This window comes from Caenorhabditis remanei, chromosome I (assembly GCF_010183535.1).
Source record: "Caenorhabditis remanei strain PX506 chromosome I, whole genome shotgun sequence".
NCBI classification, from domain to species: domain Eukaryota; kingdom Metazoa; phylum Nematoda; class Chromadorea; order Rhabditida; family Rhabditidae; genus Caenorhabditis; species Caenorhabditis remanei.
In genome coordinates, this window is record NC_071328.1 from 5,496,183 (window position 1) to 5,523,744 (window position 27,562).

Sequence of the window (27,562 nt, forward strand, 5' to 3'; positions counted from 1 at the left end):
ATCAAAACAAAATTGTGATAGATTCTGAAAATTTTTTTCAGAATCATGGCTTGATGATAAAAGTAGAAAATTTTCAGTTAAGTGATTTTAGTACCTTTGTAATGTAAGAAAGAAAGTTTTAAGCGTTTTTCTTCTACTCGAGCTTTCGAAAATTGAAATTTATCGAAAATGCGTTTTTCAGTACTTTCTTTCCAGATTTTCATGTTTTGAGCTGACTTTATAAAGACTTATTAGCTTGAAGAGGTACAACAAACTTGGTTAAACTGTGTCAGGAGACAGAATTTTCAGACGTGGCCTATATCGTTGGAAAGCGTACGAGGCGGGGGATCCTGATATATTTGACCGGTTCAGTACTGAATCTGACTTCTTCCAAGCTCAAGCTGAAATCTTGAAGGTTTGATTTAGCCGTATCACCCCGAAATACCTACCGAAAGTTGCAACATAATGTCCGAATTGATGTAAGATTCAATTTTTAGACTATCTCTGCATTCTTGGAAAGATGAAGATATGAAAATAATGAATTAAAATAGATTAGCCCAATACCAAGGAGTAAAGCGAACGATATGGTTAGTTTCCAAAAAAGTGATAGCTCGATTTTCGTGCAGTTGTTTTTTTCAGAACCATCATGTTTTTTTTAATTGTAAATGGGCTCAAAAAATTAACCCGACTGGCCAACTATGAGAAAAAATTAAGGCAGACCAAGAAAATAATCAACCAAATATGTCTTATCTTCATCCCTGATTATATTGATATTAGTAGAGTGAAAGAAGAACTTTCCCTCCCCCGTTTCTAGAAGAATTCTCCCACCCTACGGGTGACGTCACCAGGTACACCTGTGTACATGTCTGAAAAAGGCCTGCAAGGCCTACCTGAAAATAGTTCTGTAATTCATCATGCCCCTGTTCATAATTCCCAAGTAAGTACCACACCTGTGCACCTGTTTTTACCTAACTACCTCTTTACCGTACCCCTCTTTACCGTAAGCCTAGTTACCCGTGCACCTGTATACCGTACGCCTACCTATTTGGAAAAAAATTGCAAAAAAAGTTTTTGGGATTATTATTGTTTCAATGATTAATTACCATTATTACGTTTTATATCAACGCAACCAACATACGACTTGCCACCACGACGACTGAAATGAAATTATCCCGTTTTTGGATATTTTTATGAAATTCTGATATATTCTAGATCGGGAGGATTCAAACCCGCGTCTACTGAAGTAAACCTCAGCCCGGATAAGTATAGACCTCACGCAGCGTAACTGACCGTGCCTAACCGGAACCGACACAGATCAGAATGGTGGGGGAAGTCAAAGTGAAGGACAAAAAGTATCCTGATTCTAGAGGTTCGGACTCACGTTTATCAAAGAAGAGAGAGAAAAGAGAAGAATCATGGTTATTGGGATATCTCAAAGATGACCAAAAAGGAGAAAATAGAAGAGTCACCATACACTACGCAGGGTTACTGGACGACTGAGCCAAGAAGATGAGGTGAGGAGACTGAGTGTCAGTGGGCGGAGTCTAGTAGACATCAGCCGGTCTGATAGTATAGATCATAAAAAGTGATTTCTCATGAAGATAAGTGAGCAGGTGGTTTGTGTTAACGGTCATGTAACAATAGGCAAATTCAAACTATAGTGAAATTGGATGAAATGAGACGACCGCCATCTAGGGAATGACAGGTGTTTCCTCTAATGCGACCGTTCGAGGTTCCAAGTTTTCCACAAAGATCGATTTCCCAGGGAGATAAGGAGGCAGATGGAAATATGTGAAGACAAATGTTTCAGACAATCCTCAAACTAGCGCAGCTGAACTAATAATATGGGTCAGGAAAACTCAAGTTTTGTAAGACTTTGAGGGTAACTAAAATAGAACTAAGAAAATCGATTAATTGTGAAATTTGGTACTTTTTTAAAAATTTGTAGAAAATGGGGTTGTGGCTAGAATGTAAGAAACCAAACTTACAAGGATGCCGTGGTTTGAAATATTGAAAATACCAGCCTAGACCGTCAGTCTCAAAATCTGTAAAATCGCGTTTTCAGAAAAAAAAAATATGAGAAAATAACGAAGATTACGAGGTTCAACATAGTCTTACAAAACTTGAGTTTTTCCTAACACATATTATTCGTCCAGCTGCGCTAGTTTGAGGATTGTCTGGGACATTTGTCTTCACATATTTCCATCTGCCTCCTTATCTCCCTCTCGGCTACTTCCCGCAACAGTTACGCAGCATTCACAGCTTTTGCAACAGTTACGCGACAAGATTGCAACAGTTCCACAGCAATTAGGAAAAATCAGAACATATGCAACAGTTACACAGCTTTCACGTCACTGCGACTGATGGTTCCCTTGTTTTTGGGGCATGCACCAGTTGTGCAACAATCTCACAACAGTCGCGCAGCAACTGTATATTCGCTCCAATGCAAATTGGAGTTTGGCTGCATTTTTCCATTTTTTCCAATGATTATTTATTGTCTATTTGACAAGTTTTATCTTTTTTCCGACTTATTTTACTCTATTTTTTTAAAATATTATTTTTCAGAAGAAGAATGTGTCTGGATGGCAGAAACGAGTCAGAGAGAGCAGCTGATCGACATAATTCGCCTATTCGATAAAAAACTTGGACTTTTGAAGCGTTTTCAGCAAGAGATTATTCAAAAATGTTAGTTGTTTCCCAACCGAATTTCATTGAAATATTCTTTTTCAGTTCTAGAGTCGATGAGCTTGGGGCACCGGACGTCTACAGATATAAGGAACTTGGAAACTTCACCGACTGTCGGTCAACATGGAATTTCAATGACGTTTCTAAATTTTTTGTTTTTGCTTTTATTTCTTTAAATTTTATATTCTTAAAATAAATATTAATTGTTATTTCTGTTATTCTGTTCACAAATTAAATATACTGATTAGAAACGAGAAGCAATGAGCGCATGCAGCACGCCGGCAGCACTGATGCAACAACTGTGCAGCATTCATGCAACACTTGCGCGCCTCTGACGCAGCAGGAGTAAACTCTACGAATAACTGCTGCGTTAGTGCTGCACAACTGTAGCGGAAAGTAGCCGAGCTGGGAAATCGATCTTTGTGGAAAACTTGGAACCTCGAACGGTCGCATTAGAGGAAACACCTGTCATTCCCTAGATGGCGGTCGTCTCATTTCATCCAATTTCACTATAGTTTGAATTTGCCTATTGTTACATGACCGTTAACACAAACCACCTGCTCACTTATCTTCATGAGAAATCACTTTTTATGATCTATACTATCAGACCGGCTGATGTCTACTAGACTCCGCCCACTGACACTCAGTCTCCTCACCTCATCTTCTTGGCTCAGTCGTCCAGTAACCCTCCGTAGTGGACGGTGACTCTTCTATTTTCTCCTTCTTGGTCATCTTTGAGATATCCCAATAACCATGATTCTTCTCTTTTCTCTCTCTTCTCTATTCTCTTTACAAATTAGTGTTTTCTTTTTCAGTGCTGAAGTAAAGTGGACAGAGCAAACGAGCCGTCGTGATGGATGAGTAATGGTCGAGTGCAAGAATCGGTTCACAAGAAAGCAATGGATCGAGAAGAATCCCGTGAGGATCATTTTGATAAACGTGAGTTCGAACCTCTAGAATCAGGATACTTTTTGTACTTCACTTTGACTTCCCCCACCATTCTTATCTGTGTCGGTTCCGGTTAGACACGGTCAGTTACGCTGCGTGAGGTCTATACTTATCCGGGCTGAAGTTTTCTTCAGTAGACGCGGGTTTGAATCCTCCCGATCTAGAATATATCAGAATTTCATAAAAATATCCAAAAAAAGAAAATAATTTCTTTTCGTATATCAGAATTTCAAAAAGATATCTAAAAATATGACAATTTCAATTAACTTTGACTTCCCCCACCATTCTTATCTGTGTCGGTTCCGGTTAGACACGGTCAGTTACGCTGCGTGAGGTCTATACTTATCCGGGCTGAGGTTTACTTCAGTAGACGCGGGTTTGAATCCTCCCGATCTAGAATATATCAGAATTATCATAAAAATATCCAAAAAATAGGATAATTTCTTTTCGTATATCAGAATTTCAAAAAGATATCTAAAAATATGACAATTTCAATTAACTTTGACTTCCCCCACCATTCTTATCTGTGTCGGTTCCGGTTAGACACGGTCAGTTACGCTGCGTGAGGTCTATACTTATCCGGGCTGAAGTTTTCTTCAGTAGACGCGGGTTTGAATCCTCCCGATCTAGAATATATCAGAATTATCATAAAAATATCCAAAAAATAGGATAATTTCTTTTCGTATATCAGAATTTCAAAAAGATATCTAAAAATATGACAATTTCAATTAACTTTGACTTCCCCCACCATTCTTATCTGTGTCGGTTCCGGTTAGACACGGTCAGTTACGCTGCGTGAGGTCTATACTTATCCGGGCTGAGGTTTACTTCAGTAGACGCGGGTTTGAATCCTCCCGATCTAGAATATATCAGAATTATCATAAAAATATCCAAAAAATAGGATAATTTCTTTTCGTATATCAGAATTTCAAAAAGATATCTAAAAATATGACAATTTCAATTAACTTTGACTTCCCCCACCATTCTTATCTGTGTCGGTTCCGGTTAGACACGGTCAGTTACGCTGCGTGAGGTCTATACTTATCCGGGCTGAAGTTTTCTTCAGTAGACGCGGGTTTGAATCCTCCCGATCTAGAATATATCAGAATTATCATAAAAATATCCAAAAAATAGGATAATTTCTTTTCGTATATCAGAATTTCAAAAAGATATCTAAAAATATGACAATTTCAATTAACTTTGACTTCCCCCACCATTCTTATCTGTGTCGGTTCCGGTTAGACACGGTCAGTTACGCTGCGTGAGGTCTATACTTATCCGGGCTGAAGTTTTCTTCAGTAGACGCGGGTTTGAATCCTCCCGATCTAGAATATATCAGAATTTCATAAAAATATCCAAAAAAAGAAAATAATTTCTTTTCGTATATCAGAATTTCAAAAAGATATCTAAAAATATGACAATTTCAATTAACTTTGACTTCCCCCACCATTCTTATCTGTGTCGGTTCCGGTTAGACACGGTCAGTTACGCTGCGTGAGGTCTATACTTATCCGGGCTGAAGTTTTCTTCAGTAGACGCGGGTTTGAATCCTCCCGATCTAGAATATATCAGAATTTCATAAAAATATCCAAAAAAAGAAAATAATTTCTTTTCGTATATCAGAATTTCAAAAAGATATCTAAAAATATGACAATTTCAATTAACTTTGACTTCCCCCACCATTCTTATCTGTGTCGGTTCCGGTTAGACACGGTCAGTTACGCTGCGTGAGGTCTATACTTATCCGGGCTGAAGTTTTCTTCAGTAGACGCGGGTTTGAATCCTCCCGATCTAGAATATATCAGAATTATCATAAAAATATCCAAAAAATAGGATAATTTCTTTTCGTATATCAGAATTTCAAAAAGATATCTAAAAATATGACAATTTCAATTAACTTTGACTTCCCCCACCATTCTTATCTGTGTCGGTTCCGGTTAGACACGGTCAGTTACGCTGCGTGAGGTCTATACTTATCCGGGCTGAAGTTTTCTTCAGTAGACGCGGGTTTGCATCCTCCCGATCTAGAATATATCAGAATTATCATAAAAATATCCAAAAAATAGGATAATTTCTTTTCGTATATCAGAATTTCAAAAAGATATCTAAAAATATGACAATTTCAATTAACTTTGACTTCCCCCACCATTCTTATCTGTGTCGGTTCCGGTTAGACACGGTCAGTTACGCTGCGTGAGGTCTATACTTATCCGGGCTGAGGTTTTCTTCAGTAGACGCGGGTTTGAATCCTCCCGATCTAGAATATATCAGAATTTCATAAAAATATCCAAAAAATAGGATAATTTCTTTTCGTATATCAGAATTTCAAAAAGATATCTAAAAATATGACAATTTCAATTAACTTTGACTTCCCCCACCATTCTTATCTGTGTCGGTTCCGGTTAGACACGGTCAGTTACGCTGCGTGAGGTCTATACTTATCCGGGCTGAGGTTTACTTCAGTAGACGCGGGTTTGAATCCTCCCGATCTAGAATATATCAGAATTTCATAAAAATATCCAAAAAATAGGATAATTTCTTTTCGTATATCAGAATTTCAAAAAGATATCTAAAAATATGACAATTTCAATTAACTTTGACTTCCCCCACCATTCTTATCTGTGTCGGTTCCGGTTAGACACGGTCAGTTACGCTGCGTGAGGTCTATACTAATCCGGGCTGAAGTTTTCTTCAGTAGACGCGGGTTTGAATCCTCCCGATCTAGAATATATCAGAATTATCATAAAAATATCCAAAAAATAGGATAATTTCTTTTCGTATATCAGAATTTCAAAAAGATATCTAAAAATATGACAATTTCAATTAACTTTGACTTCCCCCACCATTCTTATCTGTGTCGGTTCCGGTTAGACACGGTCAGTTACGCTGCGTGAGGTCTATACTTATCCGGGCTGAGGTTTTCTTCAGTAGACGCGGGTTTGAATCCTCCCGATCTAGAATATATCAGAATTTCATAAAAATATCCAAAAAATAGGATAATTTCTTTTCGTATATCAGAATTTCAAAAAGATATCTAAAAATATGACAATTTCAATTAACTTTGACTTCCCCCACCATTCTTATCTGTGTCGGTTCCGGTTAGACACGGTCAGTTACGCTGCGTGAGGTCTATACTTATCCGGGCTGAGGTTTACTTCAGTAGACGCGGGTTTGAATCCTCCCGATCTAGAATATATCAGAATTTCATAAAAATATCCAAAAAATAGGATAATTTCTTTTCGTATATCAGAATTTCAAAAAGATATCTAAAAATATGACAATTTCAATTAACTTTGACTTCCCCCACCATTCTTATCTGTGTCGGTTCCGGTTAGACACGGTCAGTTACGCTGCGTGAGGTCTATACTTATCCGGGCTGAAGTTTTCTTCAGTAGACGCGGGTTTGAATCCTCCCGATCTTGAATATATCAGAATTATCATAAAAATATCCAAAAAAAGAAAATAATTTCTTTTCGTATATCAGAATTTCAAAAAGATATCTAAAAATATGACAATTTCAATTAACTTTGACTTCCCCCACCATTCTTATCTGTGTCGGTTCCGGTTAGACACGGTCAGTTACGCTGCGTGAGGTCTATACTTATCCGGGCTGAGGTTTTCTTCAGTAGACGCGGGTTTGAATCCTCCCGATCTAGAATATATCAGAATTATCATAAAAATATCCAAAAAATAGGATAATTTCTTTTCGTATATCAGAATTTCAAAAAGATATCTAAAAATATGACAATTTCAATTAACTTTGACTTCCCCCACCATTCTTATCTGTGTCGGTTCCGGTTAGACACGGTCAGTTACGCTGCGTGAGGTCTATACTTATCCGGGCTGAGGTTTACTTCAGTAGACGCGGGTTTGAATCCTCCCGATCTAGAATATATCAGAATTTCATAAAAATATCCAAAAAATAGGATAATTTCTTTTCGTATATCAGAATTTCAAAAAGATATCTAAAAATATGACAATTTCAATTAACTTTGACTTCCCCCACCATTCTTATCTGTGTCGGTTCCGGTTAGACACGGTCAGTTACGCTGCGTGAGGTCTATACTTATCCGGGCTGAAGTTTTCTTCAGTAGACGCGGGTTTGAATCCTCCCGATCTAGAATATATCAGAATTATCATAAAAATATCCAAAAAATAGGATAATTTCTTTTCGTATATCAGAATTTCAAAAAGATATCTAAAAATATGACAATTTCAATTAACTTTGACTTCCCCCACCATTCTTATCTGTGTCGGTTCCGGTTAGACACGGTCAGTTACGCTGCGTGAGGTCTATACTTATCCGGGCTGAGGTTTACTTCAGTAGACGCGGGTTTGAATCCTCCCGATCTAGAATATATCAGAATTATCATAAAAATATCCAAAAAATAGGATAATTTCTTTTCGTATATCAGAATTTCAAAAAGATATCTAAAAATATGACAATTTCAATTAACTTTGACTTCCCCCACCATTCTTATCTGTGTCGGTTCCGGTTAGACACGGTCAGTTACGCTGCGTGAGGTCTATACTTATCCGGGCTGAGGTTTACTTCAGTAGACGCGGGTTTGAATCCTCCCGATCTAGAATATATCAGAATTATCATAAAAATATCCAAAAAATAGGATAATTTCTTTTCGTATATCAGAATTTCAAAAAGATATCTAAAAATATGACAATTTCAATTAACTTTGACTTCCCCCACCATTCTTATCTGTGTCGGTTCCGGTTAGACACGGTCAGTTACGCTGCGTGAGGTCTATACTTATCCGGGCTGAAGTTTTCTTCAGTAGACGCGGGTTTGAATCCTCCCGATCTAGAATATATCAGAATTTCATAAAAATATCCAAAAAAAGAAAATAATTTCTTTTCGTATATCAGAATTTCAAAAAGATATCTAAAAATATGACAATTTCAATTAACTTTGACTTCCCCCACCATTCTTATCTGTGTCGGTTCCGGTTAGACACGGTCAGTTACGCTGCGTGAGGTCTATACTTATCCGGGCTGAGGTTTACTTCAGTAGACGCGGGTTTGAATCCTCCCGATCTAGAATATATCAGAATTATCATAAAAATATCCAAAAAAAGAGGATAATTTCTTTTCGTATATCAGAATTTCAAAAAGATATCTAAAAATATGACAATTTCAATTAACTTTGACTTCCCCCACCATTCTTATCTGTGTCGGTTCCGGTTAGACACGGTCAGTTACGCTGCGTGAGGTCTATACTTATCCGGGCTGAAGTTTTCTTCAGTAGACGCGGGTTTGAATCCTCCCGATCTAGAATATATCAGAATTTCATAAAAATATCCAAAAAAAGAAAATAATTTCTTTTCGTATATCAGAATTTCAAAAAGATATCTAAAAATATGACAATTTCAATTAACTTTGACTTCCCCCACCATTCTTATCTGTGTCGGTTCCGGTTAGACACGGTCAGTTACGCTGCGTGAGGTCTATACTTATCCGGGCTGAAGTTTTCTTCAGTAGACGCGGGTTTGAATCCTCCCGATCTAGAATATATCAGAATTTCATAAAAATATCCAAAAAATAGGATAATTTCTTTTCGTATATCAGAATTTCAAAAAGATATCTAAAAATATGACAATTTCAATTAACTTTGACTTCCCCCACCATTCTTATCTGTGTCGGTTCCGGTTAGACACGGTCAGTTACGCTGCGTGAGGTCTATACTTATCCGGGCTGAAGTTTTCTTCAGTAGACGCGGGTTTGAATCCTCCCGATCTAGAATATATCAGAATTTCATAAAAATATCCAAAAAAAGAAAATAATTTCTTTTCGTATATCAGAATTTCAAAAAGATATCTAAAAATATGACAATTTCAATTAACTTTGACTTCCCCCACCATTCTTATCTGTGTCGGTTCCGGTTAGACACGGTCAGTTACGCTGCGTGAGGTCTATACTTATCCGGGCTGAGGTTTACTTCAGTAGACGCGGGTTTGAATCCTCCCGATCTAGAATATATCAGAATTATCATAAAAATATCCAAAAAATAGGATAATTTCTTTTCGTATATCAGAATTTCAAAAAGATATCTAAAAATATGACAATTTCAATTAACTTTGACTTCCCCCACCATTCTTATCTGTGTCGGTTCCGGTTAGACACGGTCAGTTACGCTGCGTGAGGTCTATACTTATCCGGGCTGAAGTTTTCTTCAGTAGACGCGGGTTTGAATCCTCCCGATCTAGAATATATCAGAATTATCATAAAAATATCCAAAAAATAGGATAATTTCTTTTCGTATATCAGAATTTCAAAAAGATATCTAAAAATATGACAATTTCAATTAACTTTGACTTCCCCCACCATTCTTATCTGTGTCGGTTCCGGTTAGACACGGTCAGTTACGCTGCGTGAGGTCTATACTTATCCGGGCTGAGGTTTACTTCAGTAGACGCGGGTTTGAATCCTCCCGATCTAGAATATATCAGAATTATCATAAAAATATCCAAAAAATAGGATAATTTCTTTTCGTATATCAGAATTTCAAAAAGATATCTAAAAATATGACAATTTCAATTAACTTTGACTTCCCCCACCATTCTTATCTGTGTCGGTTCCGGTTAGACACGGTCAGTTACGCTGCGTGAGGTCTATACTTATCCGGGCTGAGGTTTACTTCAGTAGACGCGGGTTTGAATCCTCCCGATCTAGAATATATCAGAATTATCATAAAAATATCCAAAAACGGGATAATTTCATTTCAGTCGTCGTGGTGGCAGGTCGTATGTTGGTTGCGTTGATATAAAACGTAATAATGGTAATTAATCATTGAAACAATAATAATCCCAAAAACTTTTTTTTTGCAATTTTTTTCCAAATAGGTAGGCGTACGGTATACAGGTGTACGGGTAACTAGGCTTATGGTAAAGAGATGTACGGTAAAGAGGTAGTTAGGTAAAAACAGGTGCACAGGTGTGGTACTTACTTGGGAATTATGAACAGGGGCATGATGAATTACAGGACTTTTTTCAGGTAGGCCTTGCAGGCCTTTTTTCAGACATGTACACAGGTGTTCCTGGTGACGTCACCCGTAGGGTGGGAGAATTCTTCTAGAAACGGGGGAGGGAAAATTCTTCCTCCATTCAACTGATGTTTTTTGTGTTTTCAAATTTCAAAATTGTCTTTTTTATTGAGGAATATCATTATTCATGTAAATAAGAATACTGGTGAGACAAGTCGCGAGTACCACAATTTGTATCACTTCTCCAAGTATTCCGAATCTTTGAATCAGATAGTCATCCTCTAAATCTTCCTCTTCTTCCGCATAAAACATTCGAAGAAAGTTATGAATACTCATAGCAAGACTGATGACAAGAATGAATGCAGCAACTCGGCATACTCTGAAATTATAAATGGGAATTGTAATACAATATGAAAACTCACTGTCTGATATCAGAGTCTAAATTCAAGACTTTGTTCTCTTTTGCCGTTGCTGCATCCAATGCTTTCCGAATGTTTTTTCGCGCCTCGAAATGCTCCAAAAGAACTTTTTCTTCTTCTTTTGCATGCTGATAAAAATCGTTTTCCGGTGCGTCCGTCGTCAAGTCCCATGTGAAATTTCCAGTCAAATCGGCTGATGGCTTCCATAAATTCAATGCCATTGGAACATAACTTTTGGCCTGACAATATACACTCAATACTGATTCGATGAAGTCGTCAGGGAATCCTTTGTGGCGCATTTCCAGATATTTCTGGAATGAATAAGGATTTTTCCCAAAAAATAAAATATCTTCCAACTCACCTCCCACAAATCCTTCTGAACAGTCGCAGCATGTACTGTTCTATTGGTTTGGTGTAATCCAAAAAGTTTATATTGATATAGTATCATACAGCTAAAAAAGTATTTATAGGATAAATACAAATATTTCTAAATTCTCTTACTCATCTGAAGTCCTGATAACATCAATGAAGTCATCGTAAGCTGTTCTAGGCGGGATCAATTGTGCAGACAGAGCCAGGGAAAGTGGTAAACAGAAATTGAGAAGAAGAACAAGACAACGAAGCATTTTTTGGAATTCAACGGAAATAAATTTCGATTTTTTCTGTTGGAAGTTCTTTAGTTTGCCACGTGTTCGATTCTCATTTTGGAAAATTCACGTTCACGTCTTTAATAAAAGACAATTAAAAAATTTCGATGTATTGCCGTGGGTTCGAACCCTCCATATGTAAATCGAAATGGATCAATTTTGGGTCTATATGGGTCCATATCGAATATGGATCCACATAGGATCCTTATTCCTAAAAATTCTGGATTCTCATTGAAAAAATAAAAAATTGAACTAAAACTGAAAAAATTGTGAACGTGAAACAAAAAAAATGATTTTCGTCACTTCAGAAATTAAAAAAATCATTTCAATTCGATTACTAGATAGAATTCACTAATTCAACTCGGATCAATGAGTGAGTTGAGTAGAAAAAAGCATTGACTTGGGCAGGAATTGAACTCTCCACTGTTCGCACAGAAAAGTATAATCCCTCTCGCTACAGCTTTCCCACTTTGTCGTATCTTTCTCAGCCCGGACAGTGAAGAATGAACAGAGTCATGAAACATGTGAAAATGTGACTGAAAACTACTGTAAATGAACTTTGACGACATTGTGGACCTCGCCTCCGATTCTGGGCTCCTCGGGATCCGCTCCTCAAGTTATGGGCTCCTTGTAGACCTATCCTCAAGTTCTGGTGCTGCTGATGTTCACTACTGGCGAATGAATGATCTTTTCTGATCATCCTGTTACCAGATGCTGAGTACTGAACATGCTATAACCGGATGCTCATCGCTGAACATTCAGTCACCGGATGATGATCATTTTTGATCATCCAGTCACCGAACGCTCATCGCTGAACATCCTGTCTTGTGTACTCCTACACATTTATATATGAATCGACAAGTTATATATATATATATATATATATATATATATATATATATATATATATATATATATATATATATAGGTATATATATATACCCATGAGATGTCGAGCACCTCTAGCGATGTGCTCGACATCTCATGGGTTCCGCCAGTCACTATAATTACTATGGGAAGTAGGCGGGGCTTATAAGCAACTACTGTAGACTCCAATTTCTCAGTTTTTTCGATTGGAAAAAAAGAAAAAGCCTTGTGAGGTCCATAATCTAGATAACCTATAGCTTTTCCGACTTTGTCGTTTCTTTCTACCATATTTTTGCAGCTTCTGAAAAGAAAAAAAGCGGCAGACAGGAAGAACGACGATCAAAATCGTCTTCCACTGGTAAAAAGCGATCAAAAAATGAAAATAGTAGAGATAGAAGACGAACTTCGGATAGGAATAAACCAAAGACATCGGATAGAACGAGATCAGAAGAGCCGAGAGAATCAGGGAGAAAAGAAAAAGAAAGAAGAGATTCAAGTCCCCGACCAAAAAGTAGATCTTCTTCGAGAAAACCGAAGAAAAGTGGACTGAGTCCTCCGAAATCTTCCCTACAGAGTCTCCCGACAGAGCCCATCAATGTTAGAATCTCAGCCCAAGATCTTTCAAGATTAATATTTATTTTCCAGGAAGGAATGGATGTAACCCAATGGGAGAACACTCCATTCAAAGAAGAAGCAGCTGGAAATGTGGTTCAGGATCCAAATGAATTTGTGGTTGATAAAGTTGGAGAGGGGACCCCATTCCTTGCCGAACAGAAGCAGGTTATGCTTCAAAAAGGGGAACATTTGAAGGATAAACCGATGTATACATTGATATTTCTTACGATTGAATTTGTGAGTTTACGGCGGGCGGAAATAGAAGTAACGCGACATTTATAACCTTCATCAGTTCTTGTCGGGCCTCCTCCTTCTTGGTTTTGGGGTTAAAGTGACTGGCTACCGATCTCACATCGCGGGTTCAATCCCCACTGCCACCAATTCATTTTTACTTTCTTTCCAGATCCTCGCATTGACAGTTCTGATAGTTTGGAGTTGTTTTCTCGACAAAAACGAGTTCACACCGATTCTTTTTTGCTTCACAAACATCATAATTCTTATCATCGTACTTCTGATTCTGCTAGTCATCCAATTCGGAAGATTCAACGTTGTCAAAGAGGACCTAGATGATGATTTTCGATACAGAATTCCGTATCATTGGAAGTATTGGGTAAGCGGACTCATGAATCAGGAATTCGACATTTTCTTTCTTATTTTTCTTCTAGATTTGCGTCTTCCACATCCTTCGATTCATACTAATCTGCTCCAATATCTCGATTGCTGCTCTGGATAATGATTTCGACGGTGGTGTCATCACAATGGTATCCGCGATGCCAATTATGCTAATCATCTCCGCGGGACATGTATTTTTTGCATTGAGACCTCAAGGTTGAGATTGTTTTTCTTTTTGAATAAACAATTATTGTTCAATTCGATTTTTCATTTTCTAGTGTATTTGGTGGCCTCCATTCTACCGTACTCTGAGTCATAGCCTGTGTTTTCAAAAATTTCTGTTATTCTTCATTCAATTATTTTCTCGCGTGACCCTCCGCTCTAGAACTGTTATTTTTCTTACAATTCTCTTTTTTTCTTCCACGTTTTAATCTCAATCCTCAAATTCCCTTTTATTCTCACGAAAGTTTTCCTTCCATTCTGAATTTTTGTCCAGAAAAATGGACGTTCATGTCGCCATCTCTCGATGTGAAGACTACTCTGAAACGGTGAGCACACGCGTCAAAGGCACACCAGACAAATCAAAAGCTCAGGTGGCTCGTAAAACGAAAAAAGTACTCCCTACAATCGGACGTCTTCTTTTGGTCTCCACTTTTATCGAAGACGCGATTCGACTGATGTTCAACACAAGAGAACACGCGGATTGGTTCGCGGTAAGATCTCTATTAGCTCGGCACAGTTCTTACAACTGCGCTCCACCGAAATGCCCTTGAAAAATGTCTATTTTCCTCTGAGACTTTCAATTTCGCTCACAATATTCTTCGTTTCGGTAGAGATTGTAAGAAGCGTGCCGTCCTAATATTTAGGGCGGATATGAGAGCCGAAGATTGGCTATTTACCCTGGTAGACTATTTTACTTCATTTTCGTAAAGCAGAATTTCAGAATCTCTGGGGACTGAACAACCATTTCGCCTACTTTCTCACTGTTGTCATGGCTCTCAATCTGATTTGTGGAACGCTTTTTGTGATGCTTCGATACAAGGTGACCTCTCCACATATGTCCAAATTCGAAACTGTAACTTACAGGTCCCCGCTTCATGTACCGTTCTCGCGGTGACCGTTTTCAGTCAAGTGGTTCTCTATGAATTATACTCAACCTATCATATCTTGACACGAAATATGTCGATTCTCGCCGCCATTCTACTTCTTGTCACAGAGAATATGCTTCGAAAACCGCAGAAATATAGTCAGTTGCCGAGGGATGAGAACGAGTTTGAGGTGTGTTTGCTGAGCAGTGAGAGCGCAGACGACCAGACACTCTAACCGTCTGCGATCTCTCTCCCGGACCTTCCCAATGGAAGGCGTCATATTTCGGTCCAATGTTCCCCGATAATTCTCAATTTTTCAGGTGACTTCCGTGATGCTCTGTGCTTGTCGTCTATTCCTAAACCTAATGTTAGTTTCGATGGTTCACTTCGATATGAGCTACAAACGTCTCTTCCTCTGTTTAATTTCCTACTCTATGATGTTTTTCGTTTGGACTGGATACAAGACTCGAATGATGAGTTTCATATTATCCGGATGGCTTCTCGCTTATAATATCATGTTGAATGACTTCTGGAATCGGGATTCTGTCTCTTCCCAATGGGTTCGTTATGACTTCTTCCAAGCACTTTCTGCAGTCGGTGGTCTTCTTCTCTTGATTCATACCGGACCTGGAGAGCTATCAATTGATGAGATGAAAAAGAAGTGGTGAAGGAATCTCTGAATATTTTTGTGTTTGTTTCTTGTAAAATAATAGATGTTTTGTTCTTTCGATATCAACGTTTTTAATTTTTTGAAAGGTTTTTTTAAAGTGATATGTATCTTGAATTCTGGTATAGTCAGGCAAAAGTTATCAACTAATAAAACGTAGAACATCAAGTTTTCTACATTTTGTCAGTTGAGTACTTTTTGATGCGATCAAAGCTTGAAAAGATATGAGCGCTTAAAGATAAGGACTGAGATAGAGAGACGAAGAGAGGCAGACACTCTAGCTTCTCTGCGTCTCTCTCCAGGATGTTGTAGCCAGCGAATCAGCGAGAGAAATCTCTGTGTCGGTTTGTGTGTCTGTCCGGATGTCCACAGTTAATCAAAGTTCGGGAAGGCACCACTTAAATTATTGAATAATTTTTACCTTTCAAAAAAGAGAAATTGGGGAAAAGAAATGAATAAAAATGGAATAAAATGAAATGAAGAGTATGTGTCTTCTTTGTGTTGTTCGTTTTCTCACTTTTAGCTCTCTGTAGTTCTTTTTTTCAGATCTCAAGTGTTTTTCAGATGGGTAGAAGGTGGTAAGAAGAAATTACGTCTGCATTTTTTCAGTTGGAATCCAGAATATTACTTTTTCAGATTTCTTTTTTTTTTAGTAATGTTAGGTGTATTTTGGGTGCAAAAGTTCTGCAAAAATTTCAACAGAGTCGGAACACCTGTCTTCAGAATGCAATGATCATCAAAAAATAAACGATGATGAGATGAATGATAAAGTGACACAAAAAGTGAGATTGAAGAGCTCATTGAGCAGAAAAACAGCAGTTGTTTCTTCACAAATTCTCCCACTCTCACTCCTTTTTTCTTATTCGTCGCCTGTTTTATTGATGAACGTACTTTCAGAAGAAGAAGGGATCGGCAGAGATTCTACAAATTCCATTTTTGATGTCTTCTGAATCCGATTTTCTTCACGTCTTCTTTATTTTTTTCGTTGCCTCCGTGTTTTTGCAGTGTTCCGTTTCTTGTTTCCGCTCTGTTCATTCGAATGCTGGAAGAATAGAAAAAAATGAAAAAAGATGAAAAAAAGAAAAAGGAAAAGAAGAAGATTTCTGAGATCACTACGTTGGAAAATAATCGTGATTTCTCTATTTTTACGGAAAAGTAGAAATTTTGATTCTGGTGTGAAATCGAAAGATCATTAATTGTTGGTCATCCAATTGTTCCAAATGTTCTCAAATCCATATTTTATTTCGGTCCTCGTTTCGAAATTTGCATTCAAATTGACGTTTAATTAGGTCTAGGTCTTCTGGACTCTTTCTTTTTTTCATCAGTTTATGACAAGGCTCATTGTGTTTTAGAATTTGTGAGTCATTGCTAGGCTGACTACTTTCTTGTTTGAATTCGTTTATCTAGAGAAATTGAGAATTTAGTGAAAACTATCTAACTGAAAAAAATCGAAAGTACTATATTTCATCAATTGACAACTTTTTGATACAACCAAAACTGACAAAGATATACGCATATTTTATATAAGGAAGAGAGACGCAGACAAGTAGACATTCTCGCTTCTCTGCGTCTCTTCTCTTTTCGTGAGACATAAAGGTCTCCTGGTATTTAGGAAAAGAATCACCCGTATTGTATTAGTTGAACACTTTTTGTAAAATAGTCTTTTTTTCTGTTACAACTTTTCAAACTGGTATATCTCAAAAACTAAAAGAGAAATCAGAACTATCAAAATGTAGATCATGATATTTCCCATATTTTATCAGTTTGCAGCTTTCTGATATAGCTAAAAAGAATGGTGATATGAACGTTGAAAGATAGGAAGACTCGACATGAGAAAGAGAGACGCAGACAAGTAGACAAACTCGTTTCTCTGCATCTCTTTGCCAAGGCAAAGTGAAAAGACTTTACTGTATATTATCACATCTTAATTCAATTCAAACTTATACATATTTGAAAGCAAGATGGTACAGAAAAACATGCACCCCACTGCGGCTCTTTCCATTATTTCCAGGACTGAGATTTCTAAAGAGATTTTCTCACAAAGTTGTAGAGCAATCAAAAAGTGCTCAACTGATAAGCTTTACAATTAGAGAATAAAGTTTTCAACATTTCATCAGTTGACAACTTTTTGATAATTTCCAACCTGGCAAAGATAGGAGGGATCAAATTCAAGAAGTGAGAAACAGAGAGACGCATACGAGCAGACACTCTAGCTTCTCTGCGTCTCTCACATTTATGTGTCTGTCAATCTCTCCGTATCCCCAGATTTTCCATATTTCAAAATAACTTCTACGTCATCTCCGGACCTCCCCTCTCAACTGACCGTTGACCATCCGAATCTCTTGTCTCCAATTATAAAATGTAAATAAAGTATAGTCATATTCATAACCAACTAATTGAATTCATCTCCTCTCTTCTCTCTATTTTCAGTCTGTTCCCTTCTCCCCCTTTTCCATAATTGTAGTGTGAACTGATGAATGATTCAGAAGGAGCAGAAGACGTGACTCCTTTTGTAATAGAGAGTGAATGGAGAAATAAGCGTTTGGATTTTCAAATATCTCTCATTCTGGACTCATTCATACATTTTCTTTTTTTCACACAATATAAAAAACCTTTACTCCCTCGCATTTTTTAACTTTCAAAGTTCTTTGAACCTGCCACATTATTCTCTCGGGTTTTCATTGAAAACGAGTAATCTCAAACATCAGAAAAATCGAGTTCAAATATTTTCCTTCTTTTCTTTTTCTCTTCTTATTCTTCAAAATGCTCTGTCACCTCTATTCTATGCAACAGAGCAGAAGATAATTGGAAAATGGGGATAGAAGGGGGGACCCGTGGCCATCGAAATGTATATGTGCACGTGTTTAGAAGAGAGCTCTCTTGTTGCGTGATATGTGTGTAGGTCAGTTACCCAGTACGAAGACTTTTCCCATTTTTCGCTGTCCTCTATTATTATTCTATTTTCTGTTGAACCCTGTTTTCTTGTTGGCTGGAAATAGAATGAGAGATGTTCTTGGACATGCACACGTGTTGTTGGGGCATGTCTATCTGTATAACATGGGCGTTCGAAGATAGACCACCAGTGAAAGAGGCGCAGACAAGCAGACACTCTAGCTTCTCTGCGTCTCTCTGCCTTTCCCGTACAAGGCTGTTCAGGATACTGTAGAAGACCTAATAACTAAATACAATAGGAAAAACTTCCACACCACAGTCTTCTGAACTTCGCAATTTTTGGTTCCAAAAATTGTTTTCTTATTTCCCATCCTCCTTCCCACGACCTTACCTGGAACTACCTCCCTCATTTTGACACTTTGAATAGACTTATAAATAGCTAGTAAACCAATACCCAAAAATAGAAATAGCTTATTTTGAAACAGAGCGAGAACTCAGAAGTCACATGTACCGGAAATTGTACTTTTGGAGAGGATAGTAGAGCAAAAATCAAGAAATGTACAGAGGACATCAAGCTATGTTCGCGAAAGTTGTCTGGCAGCAAGGAGAATTGAACCAGAGATATTTCGAGTCATAGTTACTGGTTTTACCTACTGAGCCATTTCTAACATGACGCCGCGGCGTCGTTCAGATGACGGGTTGGCTCTATTCCAGTTTAGATGTCCTTTGAGAACTCGAACGTCCCTAAAAACCCATAGACGCCCCTTAAAACATTTAGACGTCCCTTAGAACATTTAAACGTCCTTTGTGGTCTCCAAAGTGCTCAAAAATGTTTAAACGTCCCAAAAATATTCAGACGCCCCTTCAACACTCAAAGTTACTGAAAGTGTTTGAGGGACGTCGAAATATTTTTTGCGACATTAAAATGTTTTTTGGGACGTTTGAACATTTGGAAGGACGCTTTATTTTTCGAAAAAAATTAAGGCTTGAAAGGACGTTTCTTAGTGTTTTAAGGACGTTCGAGTTTTCAAAGTACATCTAAACTGGAATAGAGCCGACGGGTTCGATTCCCTCAACTCGCTAATCATGTTTGTTTTCATGTCTTCCCCTTACTGATCCTTCACCCCACCAACTTCTCTTCAGAATTCCAAAAAAGAGATGATGTCACAAATGGTCAAGAGGGGACAACAGATGGGAGGGAAATTGGTCAGTATGCTCCACAGGTCAATTAGTTTAAAATGCAAGAGCACGCGTTGCGTCACAAAGTTACAAAGAGACAAAACGTCTCGTTCTTTTCTTTTTTTTTTGAAATGGGTCTTTGAAACTAATGTAGCCCAATTATAATGGGGCAGGTTTTGATTGGTTTTTGGTTTTCTTTTTCAATTTTTTTGATTAGTTTTTTCTGGTTCTGCTAGTTTGTTTAGGTGTTGCTAAGCAATGTTTTTGGATAGCAGAAAAACAGGAAATTTGATTTTTAAATTTGGATTCAGCATCCAAGAGTTTTGAATCCTGAATCCTGAATTCTCGATCCTGAATTCCAATTCCTGGAATCTGAATCTTGAATTCTGAACCGAAAATCCAGAACCCAGAATCTAAAATCTAGAGCTCTTTTTTTCTTTACAAATTCTGATTTCAAAGATCCCAAAGTGAGAAAAACCACATGATTCATTATGTTCTAAGCCTTCTCCCTGGTGGGAATTCCTACAATAAAATGTACTTTTATCTCCTGTTTTCCTTTATTTTCGATTCCATTCAATCCAATGTTTTCATTCTTTTTCGTCTCGTGTATTACTACATTGACACGAAACGAAATAATTGAAATCCTATTATTTCTTTCCCCTTTTTCTGTCTATATTCCCTCAGAGGGAGCATCTGAAAACGGAGCAACATGAATGTATTCCCGAACACTTTTTTCTTTTTTCTCTCTTGTCTGCTCCACCCGTTTCTTCCTTTTTAGTGTCAGAGACCGGACTAATTATCTCTTTTTGAATTTCTTTTTCCCAGGAAGACAAAAAGAAAAAAGTTGAGTTTTTCTTTCTTTTTTTCAATTATTTCCGCCCATTGTAGGTTACTCATTTCGCGTGCTTTTATAGCCTTTTTATATAACATTTGATCTACTGAAGGCGTCAAAAGAAACAAAAAAACTGACTAGACTAAAATGAAAATGACGCATTTGAAACGGAAGAAAAACGGCTTCCAGACATTTAGTTTCGAAAAAATTATTGGAAAATAAACTGAAAACAATTTTGATCCCTTTTATGAAAAATCAGAGAAACTGGCGCACCTTCGGCGCGACGGATTTCTTAAACTTCATATTTGTTGCATTCTATAACTCTGAAGTGTCATAAAATCGTTGATCATTTCAATTTCCGTTACGAGTGTTTTAAAGGAAATTGCATTTCCTCTACGTTTTTCGAAGTCAAACTTTGTTTTGACCATTTCCGGCAACGTGAATTCCTTTTTTCGAAACTTTTTGTTCCTTCTTTTTTTTGGTGGCCTAGGTTTTGATTTTGTGGGTTTTCTAGGCCACGTACGACTTCGTTTCAATATTTTTATCTGCTCTCCTCTTTACTGTATTAGAACAGTTATTACAACTGCGCTCCACCGAAATTGTTTTGAAAAATGTCTCTTCTTCACTGATTCTCTCAACATCGCACACAATTTTCTTCGGTATCGGTAGAGCGCGGTTGTAAGAAGCGTGGCGTGCTAATAATTTGCGGCGAAAATGTAAAAGTGAGACTTCTGACACACCCCTTTCTTTGCGCCGCAAAACTATATTTTAAAGAAAATATAATATTCCAATATTAAAATTTCTTCTGCTGAACTCTTCCCACTTCAAAACTTTTTACAATTGCCCTCAACCTAAATCGTGTTTCAGAATCCCTATAATCTCCAAAAATGAAACTAGAAGATGCAGTGAAAGCATCATCACAACTACAGAGAAATGAATCAGTAACGTCATCAAGTGCTGGAGATATCAATGAAATACCGAAAACGAATGGATCATCTCATCCGATTGTTCGACGGAAAAGTGGAATGATTGGCAAGAAATTTCCGTCGTTACAGGTGAATTTTTATTCGGGTTTTGGGAAAAAATGGAGAAGAATAAATTACTGAAACTTTAAAAAGTCAAATTCTGCTCCTCATCTGAAAGATAAAGTCAGTAGACCTAGATTTGATTCTGATTCACACCATTTCTGATCCTGACGGTACTGATTCGGGTGGTTCTGATACAGGCACAGTTCTGAATCATACCAGTTCTATTTCGGGCAGTTCTGATTAAAGTGAGCAACCTTTATATTTATCCTTATCCACCGAACTACGCTGCGAGCAACGCACCTGCGTTAATTACCCTAGTCCCCAGCTTTTTTTGTGTTCTGATGTCTTAAAACTCTCATTTTTCCAAAAAAAAACGTTCCCCACTTCTCTCAATATGACGAAAAAAAAACAAATGTTTTCATTTTCATTCTGCGTGTTTTTATTTCAAGAACTCATTAGACCATATCGGGGAGTTCGTGTTCGAGTTCTGAAAAAAGTCATATTTCGAGTTTTTTGCAAAAAGAAAAATTTCAGAAAACAGGCTGTAAATTTTAATTCTCTAAGCAGAAATCAGATTGAAAATGAAAATAAACCTAGACAGCAGTAAATCATGCTTTTTGACTTTTTTCCAAGAATTGAGGATTGGATTGGAAAAAAAACCTGTCTGAGACTTGATTTCTGATAGTTTCGATAAAAAAATTTCATTTTTACATTTCATTTTTACATTACAAATTTTTGCATTTCAGAAGCTGTTTTCGGAAATCTACTGGTGAACCTCTTTACATTCTTTTTTCTTACAAAATATTGAATCTCAAAATTTTCTAATTGTTTCGGCCGACCAAAGATGCGTTTGGCCCAACAAGCTCGTCTGAACAATCAAAATTTTTCTTAAAACGATATAATTTTTCCAAAAATTTGAAAATGTTGTGATTCAAAACTAATAGAGTTATCGAGACAGGATTCCATGTTGTGCACCCCAAATTTTAATTTTTGAATTTCCGCACTTTTTTTTGTTTAGCTATTAGCTCAACACAGTTTTTACAACTGCGCTCCACTGAAATGAACTTGAAAAATGTCTCTTTTTCTCCGAGTCTCTCAATTTCTCACGCAATTTTCTTCGGTTTCGGTAGAGCGTGATTGTATGAGGCGTGCCGGGCTAACCGACATGCGCAATTTCGCCAAGTATCGACTCGCAGCGCTTTAGTGGTGATACGGAGCCAAGTTAAAAGTTTGCAACTATTCTGCGTGCCTCTGACTAGTGATACTCAAGCTAAACTCCACTCAGTTCATGATCTATTTCTATCCAAATAACCAAGTCTGAGCCAACCTAAATAATCAAAAATAATAAGTCGTCCCCTCTCCATTCTCCAGTCATTTCGTGTGACCCAAAGATCTATCCGTTTCTTTTCTTTCATCAATTTCTCCACTAATTGGACCTTTGGTCTCAGTCTTCTTCTTTTCTCTCTTTCCTTCCTCTCCTCACAAAATCAAATATTTTTTCTAGAAAAGAACCACCAGACTTTTCATTTTATTTCAATATGGATCTCTAATTAAAATAAGATTTTTAGGTGTCTCACTATCCCGTCTTGCTGCTCTCAAACTCATCGGACACCACGACGAATCCACATCCAAGTGTCACTTGGCGGACTAGGTGAGGTTTTTTTTAGTAGGAAATCTTGTAAGATTTGTGAAAGGTTTCGCTATAATTGGTTAATTAGGTCAAAAACTTTCTGATATAAATTCTAGCGGATATTAGCTAATGATGACTTTCTACCGCCACCGTGCCGTCCCCGTGCCTACGTGCAGGCCCTCAGTGACACCTTGCGCCGTAGTAATCTCAAAGTTTAGTGAATTTTTTGTATTTAGCTGAGAATCGTCACTGATACGGTAGCTACAAAGTCGTTACTCAGCAAATGTAAAAATTTCAGCCAACAAGCTGAAACTGAGCCGAAACCATCGGAATTGGACGAGGCACCGCCGAAAATCCGTAAATCGAGCAGTGGACTACGGCAGGTCAGTTGTTTTTTTTTCGATTCAGCAGTGATTGATTTCTTGTTTTCTCACATTTCTTTCAATCGCTTCTTTTTTCACTTCCGAGTACAAGAGCTTGGAGAAATTTTAGAAAATTCGGGGTTTTGTACTTTGCTTCCACCCTCCAAAATTCAGAAATCTGGTTACCTCTGAGATTTTTTCGATTACTTTTGGTTTTCCACTTTTCTGTTTTGCTCGTTTCTCAGGAGAAGGAAAGAGTCGAAAGTCTGCATCATTTTTTTGAGTTTTTTTGGAAATTTGTGCACTATGAGACATGTCGAGTCCTGAAATTTCCTGTTTAGGGGTAAGTCCTGTCAATTTTGATTAAAAACTGTTAAAATTGGATTTAAAATGATACCAGAACCATTAAAGTGTGGAAAAAAGAAGTGTACCCTCTCTTATTCACTGAGTCACCTGGGCGCTGCGAGTCATGACGCTGGTAGCGTTACCACAGCGCGCAGTGAGCTACTTCCAGATTGCAAGGGGGACAGGGTTCGTGAATTTCTTTTATCAAAAAACTTGAAAATTAGGGGCTTTTTGCCTCTATAACCCTTTTTCTTTTTGATCAGATTACTCTAGAATCTTTACTGCTACTATTAGCACGCCACGCTTCTTACAACCGCGCTCTACCGAAACCGAAGAAAATTGTGTGCGAATTGAGAGACTCAGAGAAAAAGAGGCATTTTTCAAGGGAATTTTGGTGGAGCACAATTGCGAGAACTGTGCTGCTACTAATGCTCCTTAAAAATCATCCTTCTTTTTTGGAAAACCATGAAAAATCAGGTCATTTGGTTTGTCAGAAACATAACATTTCGTTTTTGTTTAGTTGTATATCGTAACTGGGAGTCGATACTCAGCGAAACTCACTGAGCGCGTAGAACTCCAAATGAGGTCGAGGCAAAACATTCCAGCAGCCCAAAGTACAAAATACACAAATAAGTGCCCAATACACGCCAGAAGGTTTTCAAACCCTATTCAAAAAACCCTATATTTTCAGTGTTCCGTATCGGCACGAAGCTCACTGGATTTCCGAGACCGTCCCCGATTCGTCCGTACTTCCACGACAACATCCACATTGTCACCGACTTCTGAAAAACCGCCGATGCCGATTGGTGAGTTTTTTGTTATTTTTAGCCTTCTGACAGGAAGATCTGTCTATCAGAAAGATCTTTCATCTTTGATGTCATGAGAAAAGAAAAATCAAAGTTGTCAATGAAGTATCAGAGACGAAATGAAAGAAGAGTTGTGGTGAGAGTTTCCTCTGTTTTTTGTTATGTATCGATGTGTCAAAAAGAATATGAAAATGATTCTTCGGGTGTGGGTTGAGTTCGTTGATTGGAAAATGATTGACAACGAAACTCACGTGAGGAATAAAGAGAGATAGAGAGATAGAGAGAATCAGGTGTTGAGACAAGAAACGTGGGAATTATATGAAAAATAGGTGGGATTGATTATTTGGAATGTCATGGAATTGAGTGTTTTTTTTTCTCCAAAAAATAGTTTTAGAGGACAGGAAGCTTTCAAATAAGACATAATCTTGCATCTTGATTGTTCACATCTCGTTCAGACTGTATTTGAGACTTTAAAGATACTTTTATCAGAGAAAATTTTTTTATAAATTGTTACTCCATGAGCAGTAATTGCTGACAATTGACACGGCGTTCGCGTGATCACATCACTAGGTATCACAACAGGAGGTTCATTGAAACAAGTGCCAAATGTTTTTTGTGCCTCGTGTCGGATTTCATGTTTCTGATGTTGAGTTCTCGTTGTTTAGTGACTCAACGTGCAATTAAAGATTATAAGTAAAGAAAGAGTTATAAAAATTTGAATAATCTTAAATTTGAAAATTGTACCAAAGAGGTGGAACTCAATTTTTGAAATTTTGAGACTATTTACCAAACTAAAGACACTATAGTACTTTATCACACAGTATTTCGATTTAGAACCAATTTTTCTCAAGTTTAATCCAGACTATTGCTATGGTGCCCAACTCATTGAAAATTACCAGCAAAAAAAAATTAACGCCGATATATTAGCACGGCACTCTTCTTACAACCGCGCTCTACTGAAACCGGAAAAAAGAGAGACTCAGAGAAACAAAGACATTTTCAAGTGCATTTTAGTGAAACGCAGTTGTAAGAACAATGCCAAGCTAATAATTGTGAGACTCGAAAATTTCAATCTGAAATTGTTCCTTCATAATTGGTATAATTTCGAACATGCTACTTCTCACGTATTCATGCCAAAAACCACTCTAAACGGAAATTGTTTCGACACTGAATGTATGTACATGTATTACTAAACTTAATTTCCTGTCATCCGTTGTATAGACATTCAGTCATGTTGTTCATCATCATCACCGACATTTATCACTTTTCCATAATAACAAACCAAGAATGAGCAGCTAACTGAGCTAGATTTGTTCATCAAAATCCGTTTTTTCTGATAACTGAGCCACTCCCAATAATTTCATCTATTCTCCTAGACAATCATAATTCAAGCTTATTCATCTCTGCTCATACAATTCTTTTCCAATAAAAGCCACAGAATTATTCCAACAAAAAACAAATACATTTGGAATGTTATATCCAACTATAATCTATCTATGCTCTCCACCATCAGACCAAGTTCTCTCAAAGCTCTCAAAAACATAGTTTTCTCTTCCCATCTCATCAGATATCTCTTATCAATAAAGATGAGAAACTTTTTGTCTCTATCATCATTTATTTTCGTTCGGAGCAGCCTCTATTAACCCCTCGTGTCCCCCATGTCCCAATGGATGATAAATGAGAATCTCTAATCTTTTTCTTCTTTTTCTTCCCAATTTCTTTCCTTTTGTTTTTAAATCAAGTACCAAGTTCATTGTCACTTTGTGTTCATGACTTATGAGGATTCAATGGGAGAGGTGGCTCTGATCAAAAAATGAAAGGAACGACAGAGAGAAAATACTTTCCGAATCTAGTAAGATGGAACTCCTGTTTTGGTTGGTATGGCTTCTTTTCAACTTTTTGTTTCCCTGGAAGTTTTTGGACCTACTTCGCAAATCCTTTAAGAAAGTTTATTTTATTTTTGACTCACGGTGTTATCAACGTATGTCTTGTGATAGGTGTGAAGAGATTTTCACTAAATCAGGAATTCAAAAGACTTCACCAGTTCTTTTTTCAATCAAATTCATTTTCAGTTTTAATTATTTTTCAGATATTTTTTGGTGCTTGTGGGAGATATTTGTTTATTTCAAATTTCGGAGTGTGGGAACTTGTTGTCCGAAGTTATTTGAGATTGAAAATGCTAGAGCCCTGGAATGTTTTTTTCCAGTTTTACAGGATTTTGAAACCGACTGAGTTTTACGATAAAATACGGTTCTGCCTCTTTCCTTATAAAAAAAACGAAATCCGTTCAAACGTGAAAACTAGCATTCATGTCCCAGAATGTAAAATAGTTATCGTTGATGCAGTCTCGCGGCTCCGTGAAATTCATGAAAAAGTGATCAACTACAAAATCAAGCATCAAGAGTTTTTCTATAACATTCTAGAAAACTGTAAATGTGGAATAGGGTTGTCAAAGTTGGTTGCAAATTCCGTCCATTCCCTAATCAAGATCTAATTCTTTAGTACCGGGCTTCTATTACTGCCCTCCAACATTTTTTGTGTTTTGACACTTTTAGTTCTTCCGAAAGTTCCCACGCACCTAGGCATCCTGACTTTTCCATAACACATTTTCCGATCCGTATTCTGTACTTCCTTCTCAAAACTAGACAATCCGAAATCCAACAGCAAGAGAAAAAACAAAAAGATGATGTTTGCCTACACATCGAATCTAAATCTGATTCCTTACTGCTGCTTCTTCTCCGACTTTCTTTTCTTTTTTCGTTTATTTTCCGTCGTTGTCCTAATAAACTCAATTTTATCTCTTGATCCGTACAACTTTTTCGTCCTTTCTCCTCCTTTCGTCTAGAATGGCCCTACGGAATTTCGACATAAAATGAAGTTTTGTGTTCTAGTTTTTTGATCATTTACACTTTTTTTTTTCTAGTTTTTCTAGCTTTCCTGGTTTTCCAAAACGTAAAAAGTGTCAGA

The 27,562-nt window shown here is 37.3% G+C and overlaps 4 protein-coding genes across 4 annotated transcripts; 3 read left to right on the plus strand and 1 right to left on the minus strand.

The window, feature by feature from the left end:
• Nucleotides 1-10,771: 10,771 nt before the first annotated feature.
• Nucleotides 10,772-11,651, minus strand: GCK72_000947 (uncharacterized protein; the record flags this gene model as incomplete). Its single annotated transcript, XM_003098752.2, has 4 exons — nt 10,772-10,985; nt 11,029-11,336; nt 11,387-11,477; nt 11,527-11,651. The coding sequence occupies 4 exons, from the start codon at nt 11,649-11,651 to the stop codon at nt 10,772-10,774; spliced, it is 738 nt and encodes a 245-aa protein (XP_003098800.2).
• Nucleotides 11,652-12,621: 970 nt separating this feature from the next.
• Nucleotides 12,622-13,987, plus strand: GCK72_000948 (uncharacterized protein; the record flags this gene model as incomplete). Its single annotated transcript, XM_053722764.1, has 5 exons — nt 12,622-12,691; nt 12,838-13,136; nt 13,185-13,391; nt 13,558-13,764; nt 13,820-13,987. The coding sequence occupies 5 exons, from the start codon at nt 12,622-12,624 to the stop codon at nt 13,985-13,987; spliced, it is 951 nt and encodes a 316-aa protein (XP_053591409.1).
• Nucleotides 13,988-14,266: 279 nt separating this feature from the next.
• Nucleotides 14,267-15,522, plus strand: GCK72_000949 (uncharacterized protein; the record flags this gene model as incomplete). Its single annotated transcript, XM_053722765.1, has 5 exons — nt 14,267-14,314; nt 14,360-14,479; nt 14,710-14,808; nt 14,853-15,044; nt 15,175-15,522. The coding sequence occupies 5 exons, from the start codon at nt 14,267-14,269 to the stop codon at nt 15,520-15,522; spliced, it is 807 nt and encodes a 268-aa protein (XP_053591410.1).
• A 5,789-nt stretch (nt 15,523-21,311) lies between these two features.
• Nucleotides 21,312-24,672, plus strand: GCK72_000950 (uncharacterized protein; the record flags this gene model as incomplete). Its single annotated transcript, XM_003098781.2, has 4 exons — nt 21,312-21,479; nt 23,021-23,103; nt 23,381-23,465; nt 24,481-24,672. The coding sequence occupies 4 exons, from the start codon at nt 21,312-21,314 to the stop codon at nt 24,670-24,672; spliced, it is 528 nt and encodes a 175-aa protein (XP_003098829.2).
• Between the last annotated feature and the right edge of the window lie 2,890 nt (nt 24,673-27,562).